The following is a 9,904-nucleotide window of genomic DNA, read 5'->3' on the forward strand; positions in this document are numbered from 1 at the left end:
TGGGCTGGAGCCTACTCTGCCTGGTTCTCTGCTCTCCCAGAGCCGAGAACAGTGCCTGCTGCAAAGCATACTCCTGCATATTTGTCAAGAGAAAGAACTGACTGACAACTTTACTGGCTCCATATTGCTTGGCCCATATCTGTTATTTCACTTAATTTTCAAAGGGGTGGAGTCAGGGTTTGTATGCAGATTTGTACACCTTTGAAGCCCATTTTCTTCCCATCATGCCTTCTGACCTTTAGGGGCCAAGGCCCTCATGAAAGGATTTGTCCCAATGATGTCTTTTCAAGATGCCTGTGCAAGGCTGGAGGAGATCCTGAGGCCCTTGTCCTTCTTAAAGCATATAGGCAATTGCTGCTGCCCCTGACCAATCTCAGGGGAATTAAGGTGGTGAGTGGAAGGGGGTGAGAGGGTGTTGAGGAAATCTGATTGCTGTGATTTAAACAGGGTGCCTCAGCAAATGGTGGAGTTTAGGTACAGTTTCAGTCACATGCTTGTAAGCTGGCTGGCGCTTTTGGAAAAAAAAAAAAAAAAAGCAAACAACCCTGGTTGACAGCAGTTGTTGATTCCTGTAGCATGTATATTTTCATCATGGCTGAACTCAAGCAACCACTGTGAAGTCGCTGGCTGCAGGACTGGAGGAGATGCACATATCAGCTCTCATGGGTCAGAGAGTGACCCCAGCAGTCACTGGAGCAGTAACTGGGGCTGTTCCCAGAAAGCCACGGGAAGACTGCAGCTCCCATAGGCTCTGTGGGCAGCTGCGGGAAGCCTCGGCTCTCCCCCTGCCTTTTTGGAAGATTAGAAATGGCCTCTGCCACTCTGATTTATAGTAGCTCTCCCATTAGCTTGATGACCGTGAAGCTGCTGGAGGGAAGGTGGCCTCAAAGCGGCCTTTGGCTCCTCCTTGGAACACACCTGCTGTTGCCTTGCCTCAGGCTGGGACAGACCCCCAAGCGGGGAAGGCAGCCCTGAAAGGCTCTTGTGACCAGTTCTTCAGGAGACAGTTCCTGGGGTGTCATCCCAAGAGGGAGAATGCAAGTGTGTCGGTGCCTTCAACTAGTCCTCTGCCTCTCCCTTGGGATTTTCCTCCCCAATTCAAGGAAGTCCTGAACATCATGGACTCTGCCCTCCCTGGATTGGGCCTCACCCTGGGATCAGGCCCAGCTAGAAGGCAGTGGGCATCCCTGAAGAGACAGCGGAATGAGGGCATGGGAAAGCAGTGAGGAAAGGGGGTGTGCCTGCTTCTGGCTGGGGCATGGGATGGGCAGCTCTGTAGGGAAGGGCAGGAGCAGATGTGGAGGAAAGGGGCCTTGTCCTGTGGATGCAGCTCCTTGAGAGCCTCAACATGTTGCATATTGTTAGGTCTTCCTCTAAAGTGCCTACCACCTTGCTGAGCAAAGGATAAGCACTCGAAAATGAGTTGAAGGAGAAATGAGAGCTTTATTATTAGCCCCTAGAACATTTTTCAGTGTTCAGACAAAAAGTAAAATGCAGGGTTAAGGAAGGCCTGAAGAAGGACCTATAAAGGCCCCCAGGGCTCAACCAGGGCACAGCAGAGGCTTCTCTTCAGATCAATGGTGTGCAGTAGGTAGGCGGGGAAGGCGGCTGTGTTCCAAATGAGATAGACCAACCACTCAGTCCAAAGGGAAGAAGAATTGTGTGAGGCCAGCAGGGTTAGAACTTGCTAGCATAGAGGGTCATGACCCACTTGGGCACCCGGAGAAACCCAGGCAAGTAGGAGGCCAGCCAGCCCAGGCTGGAGACATGGGAGAGGGCGGAGCTCAAAGACAAATAATCCTGGACAGGGCGGCCTGTGGACCACGGGAAAAGGAGAAGGATTAGATCCTTGTTTCCCATTCCTCAGACACCCCCATGTGGCTGCAGAGACCGAGTGGAATGTGAGGAAGGAAGGGAGATGGGGAGGAGTGAGCTAGAAACAGAAGGAAGAGAGGTTCAGGCTGGCTGCTGGGCCAGAGCTCTTACCATCAACATCCTGCAGGCCGTAGCGCCGCGCGAGGTCACAGGACGGCAGCACCTTCCCGCTCAGGCTCAGGATATTGGGATCTGTGGGCACAAAGACAGCTGAGACAGCCTGCGAATGGCCCAGGGTGACAAGGCTTGGGCCCAATGGCACAGGGCATCACCAAGGCAGACTTAAGAGCCCATATTTGTTTCTTTCTGTTCCCAGGAAGGTTTCTGGGCCTCTGGCTCCTGGCCACCGTTTCCAGGATCCGTTTTGAGGCTCCCACACCTCAAACTGGGCATCGGACCCTTTGGGTGTCCAGAAGCCATAGAAAAGAAGGGCGTATTCCTGGCTCAGGACCCAGAACCAGTGGCTACCACCCTGCAGATCCTCCATGCCCTTCCTTGTTACCAGCTGCCCCCAACCTTTTCACCTGTTGCCAACGCCACCACACACTTGCCACTCATTTCTGTGGTCTCCGCGGATGAGAAACGAAATTTGAACTGAAATACAGGGGCAGAGAGTGAAGGGTTAATTTCCAAGAGCACTGCCCAAGTCCCTTTCCTGCTTTCAGCTTTTGTTCCAGGAGAGGGAGGCCCTTGTCACTGAACCTGCAGGACTCGGCATCTGGGAAGGTATGGGAATCACTCCTTCCCACATCCGTGAGTCCTGTAACCGCGTACTGGTACCCACTGCCTTTCTGCCTTTCCTAAGTGGAAGAATATGGGGATGCCACCTGTATCTGGGCCTTCTAGATTAGTTCAGAGTGGAGGTCAAGACTATGGGCTCTGGAGGTGGATAGTCTTTCCACTTACAGGATATGTGACTTGTAGCACGTTTCTTAACCTCCCTGAGTTTCAGTCTCCCAATCTGTAAAATGGAGCTACCATCTCCCTTATGGAGTGAAGGACAGAATGCGCGTCAGTGCTCAGCCCTGCGCCTGCCCCTTGAGCCCTGGTATCTACTCTTTGTTGCTGTTACTGTCTTGTCTTTGGGGAGGGAAAGACTGGTTCCTTGTATTCCCTGCCACCCTCGCCCTCCCCTTGGCCACCTGCTTAATCAGGGGATCTGAAGCATTCTCCTCCTTCATCATGTGCTCCTTCAGCAGCTCTGTCTGCACCATCCCCGGCCACAGAGACACGTAGCTGACCCCGTGGCGCCGCAGCTCCTGAGCACAGTCCGCAGCCATCCTGTCGCACTGCAGAGGGACAGAAAGCCGGGTGGGAGTCAAGGCACCTGGTCGTGTGACCTCCCTCTCCTGCCTTGCCTGCTTCCACCGAGGATGCCCCCAACCCCTGGCCTTCCCAGGAGCCCAGTCTTAGCTATCCACCTTCCCCAGCACACTGGCCGGCCAGCTGAGAGGAGCCCAGGCTAAGGAACTGTCTATATAGGGGCAGAGGAAGAGGGGAGGGCCAATCAGCCTCACCGCCTGGACCACCAAGGACCATTTCTCCTGAGCTCTGGGAACCGTGACTGTCTACCCCAATCCCTGCGCCAGTGGGTCCTCACCGCAGCTTTGCCCACGCCATAGGGAACGCTGAAGAGATACTGCAGCCCCCCAATGGAGGAGATGATCACGATGAGCCCCCGGCCAGCTGGTACCATCAGCCGAGCCCCATACACTGAACACAAGTAATGGCCTCTAGAAGGTGGGGCAGAGAAAAAATGAACCACGTCAGGGCTGTCTCAAGAAGCTTCTTCTGCCCCCTAGTGGCGTCTGAGCCAGGTGGTGGTGGTGCTTTAGTCACTAAGTCGTGTCCGTCTCTTGCGACCCCATGGACTGTAGCTAGCCAGGCTCCTCTGCCCATGGGATTCTCCAGGCGAGAATACTAGAGTGGGTTGCCATTTCCTTCATCAACAGGGCCGCCAACCTGGTGAACCAAGGGCCTGAGGCCACATTCTAAGAAACCCACAGGTAAAAGTAACCACCGAAAGAGAAGTGGCAATTTTAGAAGACTGTAGCAGAAGAAAAGTGCTCTGCCATGTCAGTGATGACAAAGCTAAAAGAGCTTGGGGGGATAGAATATAATAAACACATAGGATCTACAAGGAAAAACTATGAAGTTCTATTTAACATAAAAGAATACAGGCCGCTCTCTCCCTCTGAGATGGCCCACACTCTATGTGTGGATTGTGTTTCTCTCTGAATAATCCACTTCTTACTTAAATATGTAAAAAAAAGAGCAAGTACAGACAGAATCTGTTCAGGAGAACCAACACGTAAAGCTTGAGTTCTGCCTAAATTAATCCGCAGACTCAACTTGAGTTATATCTCAAGACTTCTGGAGAAATTGATCATAATCTAAAGGTCAAGGAGAATAAATGTGTGAAAATAGCGGGGAAAATTCTGAAGAAGGAAGATTAATATCTTGTGGGTGAGGGGGATATGCTGCCCTAAAATGTACAATGACATAATACGTAAAAGAATGCAGAGGGCTTCCCTGGTGGTCCACTGGCTAAGATTCTGAGCTTCCAATGTAGAAGGTTCAATCTCTGGTCAGGGAACTAGACCCCACAGAGATCCCACATGCCGCAACAAAGGTCGAAGATCACGCCTGCTACACCTAAGACCTGGCTCAGCCAAATAAGTAGATATTTTTTTAAAAGAGAATTCAGGACTGGCATTATAATACCTAAATACGTCAATGAAACAAAATACTCAATAGGTAATCCAAGTGTAGAGAAGAATCCAGCAGTTAGTAAGGGGACATTTCAAACTCACAGGGAGAGACAGTTGCTGAGAGGACCCTTGGAGACACGACTGAGAGGCCGAACAACAAACATCTGGCCAACACATAATTTGGGCTTCCCCAGGGGCACCGGTGCACAGAACCCGCACGCCGGTGCGGGAGACAGGAGAGACGCGGGTTTGATCCCTGGGTCAGGAAGATCCTCTGGAGGAGGGCGTGGCAACCCACTCCAATGTTCTTGCCTGGAGAATCCAAGGACAGAGGAGCCTGGCGGGCTACAGCCCACTTCAGAGTTGGACATGAATGAAGTGACTTAGCATGTATGCACGGTCAGTTATTTAGTGGGTGGGATGGGTTCTCTACCTCATTTATTGCTTTAAAATGCAGTCCCAAAATACCTGGGTATAAAAAAATAAGTGCCTAAAAGCAATAAAAGAAAGTATAAATAAATAAATTAAATAAATGAATTTGCTCAGTTGTGTCTGACTCTGTGACCCTGTGGATTGTAGCATACCAGGCTCCTCCATGGGATTCTCCAGGCAAGAATACTGGAGTGGGCTGCCATTTCCTTCTCCAATATCTCTTTGAGCCCCTTTTTTGGAGGGGGAGGCAAGAATACTGGAGCAGGTTGCCATTCCCTTCTCCAGGAGATCTTCCCGACCCAGGGATTGAACCCAGGTGTCCCGCATTGTAGGCAGACGCTTTACCATGGGGAAGCTTGTCTCAGTACCACACCAAGATATAAACGACTTATACATTAAGACATGTATATACGTAGATATACAAATACATACGTGTATACACATTTAAGTACGTTTGGAGAGCTGAGGAAAGCATGCAGGCAAGTAACAAGTAATAAATTGGGAAAGATATTTGTAAAATACACATTAAAGGGATCTATTCTACAAAGGCGTCTTATAAGTTGATGTGAAAAGAATAATTTAGTAACACAACTCACGAAAGAATAAAGAACCGATACAAATGTAAAAAACAAAAGCTCAACTTCACAAATAATAGAGAAATGTGAATTTAAAAAACACCTTCAGATATCTTTGGCTTATTAGAATGGCCAAACTTGCCTGACTTTGTGGCCCGTTATTGTCTAGTATGATAGAGGACATGCGGAAACAGATACTCTCCTTCATCGTTCTGAGATTATAAATTGGTGGGGTCTTTTTAGAGGACAGTTTGATAATGTTTACTAAAATCTCTGAGGTACATATTTTTTAGCCTAATTTTTTCCCACTATTGCAACAGATAAGGGGTTAGATAAATTATGGTATCTCTTCCCGATGGAATATTTAAATGAATGGTAGAATATATAGTAGGCTATTAACAGTAGCTATATCTCAGGCAAAAGAGGAAGGGTTGGTGATTATGGAATAAGATTATACTAATCTACCCAGTATATTTGGGGGCTTCCCTGGTGGCTCAGTGGTAAAGAATCCACCTGCCAACGCAGGAGATTTCAGTTCGATCCCTGGGTCGGGAAGATCCCCTGGAGAAGGAAATGGCAACCCACTCCAGTATTCTTGCCTGGGAATCCCACAGACAGAGGAGACTAGCAGGCTATAGTCCATGAGGTCACAAAAGAGTCAGACATGACTTAGTGACTAAACAACAACAACATATCTCGGGCAAAAGAGAGGGGTGGTGACTAGGGGAATATGATTACACTGGTCTACATGGTGTATTTTAAAAAAATAACACACACATACTTGATAACCAGAAAAACATTTCTTTTGCACAGGAGACAGGACACTTCAAATGAAAACAAGTACAGTGAGTTATGGTATCAAAAAGAAGGCCAGCCTCAGGCAATGCAGAGGAAAGGCACAAGTATGTGTGTGAGAGGTGAGAGGAGGTGTTGGTGCGCTTCCAGCAGGGTCCCAGAGTAACCTTCGCTTTGGAGAATTCATCAGGGCTCTGGCGCCAGGGTCTGGGCCTTTGCTTTGCAGGCTCAAAACCCTGACCAAAAGAGATGAGAGTGTGGAAGGCCCCTCTCTTTAGAGAGCTAAGGACATGGGTGTTGCCAATTTCTAGCTCTTTGGGTTTTCTTGACTCTTGGTTGACCATCTCCCTCTCCTCACAACATTTATTCCACTTTGGAAATGACAAGTGGATTGTAATCCTGCTTCCCTGGGATTGCCACTAGAAGCTGAGGGTTCCTTAGATGCTTTAGATGTAGATTTGCATATAATCTCTGGGTGACTCCCACAGGTGGCTGATCACATCCATGCAGGATAGTTTCTGAGAGGTGCCCTCTTCCCAACAATAAACACAGACATGAAGGATGTATGTCATGCTGGGTGAACTGTAAATGCTGTTTCATCTCATTCCTTTTCCAGATGTAGGTGAAACCCCTGCCCTCTCTACTCACACCTGGAACACTCTTGCCTGTAGGCCTGGAGAGAGGAGGGGAAGGCTAAGATGGCTGGCACTCAGTCTTCCTCACTGACCTTCTGCTGATCTAAAACAAAACAATTCTTTCCTCTAGTCATGTTTGGACATACCGACTATAGGTGGCATGCTTTACCGAAGGAAAGAGGCTTCCTTATGGATCATGCATTTGGACAAGCAGAGAGTGAGACAGGAGAGCCGGCAAGGGCAAGTTCAGATGAAAACTACTGACAGAAACAAGGCAGAAGTTGACGTTCCTGGGTCCAGATTCACCTGGTTGAAACTTCTTCAGAGGTCAGTGGACAAATAGAACAGATGGGAGAAGAAGGAGACGAGGAGATCAGAAGGAAAAGGAGAGGACACTTGTTAATGTTTGGCTGAGTGACTGAGGGGAGCCCAGGCTCTTAGGTGGGTGGCCGGGGAAGCACCTACCTGAGTCCAACGTTGTTGATGTCATCCCAAATGGAGGCGGGGCTTTCCCAGAATGACTTATTGGAGTTGTTCAGGATCGACTGGAAGGCACAGGGAGAGAGATGAATAGTATGCTCTGGAGGCAAGAAGGGGCTGGATAATGGAAGGGACAACCAGTGGGGATGAGGACTCAGAGCTCAGAGGGGTAGGTCCGAAGTGTGAAGCTGGGGTCAAAGTTCGAAAAGCACCTGGACCCCAGCATAGGCATTGTTGACCAGCACATCCAGACGTCCTTGCTGTTCTCGATCCACCTGCTCAAACAGGTTTCGCACTTCACTCTCCTGGCTTGAATCACATACCACGGGCACACACCGGCCTCCCCGGGATTGCGCCTGGAGAGGGACAGAAGGGATATGAGCTCCGAGCTGCACAACGTGAGACAGAACTCAGCTCCCGTCAGCCCCAAGGTGGGAGCTAAGGCAGTTCTAGGACTCAGGCAGGAGCCTGAGGCAGGAGCTGAGGCAACATGGTGGGCAATACTGCCCTCTGGTGTCTGTTTGAGGAGTTTCAGTGATGCTAGGTACTGTCGTAGGGCAAGCGGGATAGGGAATCCCGGGTTTAAAATTTGCAGACATTTTCTGAGGGCTACTATGTTCAAGGCACTGTATCACTCTGCATGTGGAGGCCGAGGGACAAACAGGCTTGGAGGTTCCTTGAGAAAGGAGTTCTTTTCCTTCATTCTTAGTCATGTCCATCTCTTGTGCTCTTAGCTCCCACCCTTCACCACTCATCTGGAATCTCAACTCAATCCCAGCCTTCTTACCCTCTCTCCACCAACACTGCTGCCCGGTAAATGAAAAAACAAAGCTCTCAGACATGAACTATCTCTACTTCCTATTCTGCCTCACCTTCTACAAATGTGTCCCCTCCTCTCACGTCAGAGAAAGAAGAAGAGTTTATTCAAGAACAATCTTCATATCCTGAAGATTCATGCTCTGGGCCCCACCCTCTGACCTCCCTGCCTAACTGCTCACTCACCTTTCTAGTACATTCTGGACTCACTTATTGCTTATCATGTTCATATTCATTACTTTCATCTCATCACTGCCTGTATTCACATTACATTGAAATGATCCATTTCTGCCTTAGACTTCAGAGCAAAAGTTATGTCTAACTAAATTTGGTAACTCCACTGTTTCACCCAGTGCCTAGCAAATAAAAGGCACCCCCAAATTTATTTAACTGAAATTCAGAAAACATACAATTCAATAAAATCTTAACAAGAAAAGAGAAAGAGCACAGGTCCACAACTCTTGAAATGCAATTCCAAAATCCCTAAAGCTCTCAAATAAAGTTGTTGTTGTTTTTTTTCATAAAATTCACTTAATGGCAAAATGTGCCCTGATCTGAAGTTACTTATGGGGTTTACTTATCCCACTTAGAATAAATGTTCATGTTTATTGAGGAATATTTTGGTTTCAGGTAAGGGATTAAGAGGAGTAGTTAATGGAAAGAGCTCCCTCAGGTGGTTTCTGCCCCCAGGGACTCCAGAGGAAGCACTCACCTCCTGAGCAGTGGCCTGCAGCGTGTCCAGGTGGCGGCCAGTGATGTAAACTGTAGCGCCTGCTTGGCAGAGCTGCAAAGCGATGCCCCTGCCAATACCCCTGGAGGCACCAGTCACCACGCACACCTGGCCCTTCATGGTAGCTGGCATGACTCAGCAAGCAAACGGGTTAAATCTGTGGAACCAAGGACTTGCTCTGAGGGAAGCCTGCAGACTGCGTTATTCGGAGGGGGGGCGATCCTATAGAGGTAGGAAGGGGAGCCAAGGTTGAGATCCTTTGATGGGGAGAGAAGTTTCTGAGAGGAATAACTAGCGCAGGCCCGGGACAAGGTTAGCTGTCCCTTTTGGGAGACCAAGGAGGGAAGAAGGGGTCTGCGTGGGGCTGTTCAGGCCGGCCACCTACTGGGACTCTGAGTGGGACTGTGGCGGGGCAGTCCCTCTCGGCACGTCTTGCAGAGTCCTGAGCTACGGAGTTCAGGCCCCTTGCCCAGAGGTGCGGCTTCCGCGTGGAGGGTTGCAGCGAGGCCCAGGGGCCCTGAGCCCGATGTGTACGGAGCTCGAACTCCATACCTGCCACCTGTGCTGCCGCTGGAGTCCTCGCGCCGTCTGGCTCACAAAGTTCTCGAAGTCGAGGAGTTTTAATTCTGGTCGCAGGGACGGGACAAGAAGTCAAGAGGACGACGGTCGAGTGGAAGTTCACATTCCGGTCCAGTTTCCGCAGGAGACTCGGAGGATCGGGTCAAAGAGTACGACACGCAGGAGCCTGGACAAGGGGCGGAGGCCAGGACCCACCAGCCGGGCGGGGCGATCCAGAGACTCAGCCACGCCTTCACCAGAGAGGCCGTCGCGAGGCTATGACGTATAATGCTGCGC

General features: G+C 49.7%; 1 protein-coding gene across 2 annotated transcripts; it reads right to left on the reverse strand.

Annotated features, from left to right (window-relative positions):
• DHRS1 (dehydrogenase/reductase 1) lies at positions 1,420–9,812 on the reverse strand. Of its 2 annotated transcripts, none has more exons than XM_005685208.2 (9): positions 9,602–9,759; positions 9,032–9,206; positions 7,716–7,859; positions 7,489–7,568; positions 3,476–3,608; positions 3,018–3,164; positions 2,400–2,469; positions 1,987–2,067; positions 1,420–1,814 (listed from the first exon to the last, which is right to left on the reverse strand). In XM_005685208.2, exons 2-9 carry the CDS (start codon positions 9,179–9,181, stop codon positions 1,678–1,680), a joined length of 942 nt encoding a protein of 313 aa, XP_005685265.1. In that variant the 5' UTR covers positions 9,182–9,206; positions 9,602–9,759; the 3' UTR covers positions 1,420–1,677. The 2 variants fall into 2 exon arrangements, with proteins under 2 accessions (XP_005685265.1, XP_005685266.1); XM_005685209.3 differs by having other exon boundaries at positions 1,424–1,814; positions 9,032–9,271; positions 9,602–9,812.

Source organism: Capra hircus, chromosome 10, assembly GCF_001704415.2.
Source record: "Capra hircus breed San Clemente chromosome 10, ASM170441v1, whole genome shotgun sequence".
Taxonomy (NCBI): Eukaryota; Metazoa; Chordata; class Mammalia; order Artiodactyla; family Bovidae; genus Capra; species Capra hircus.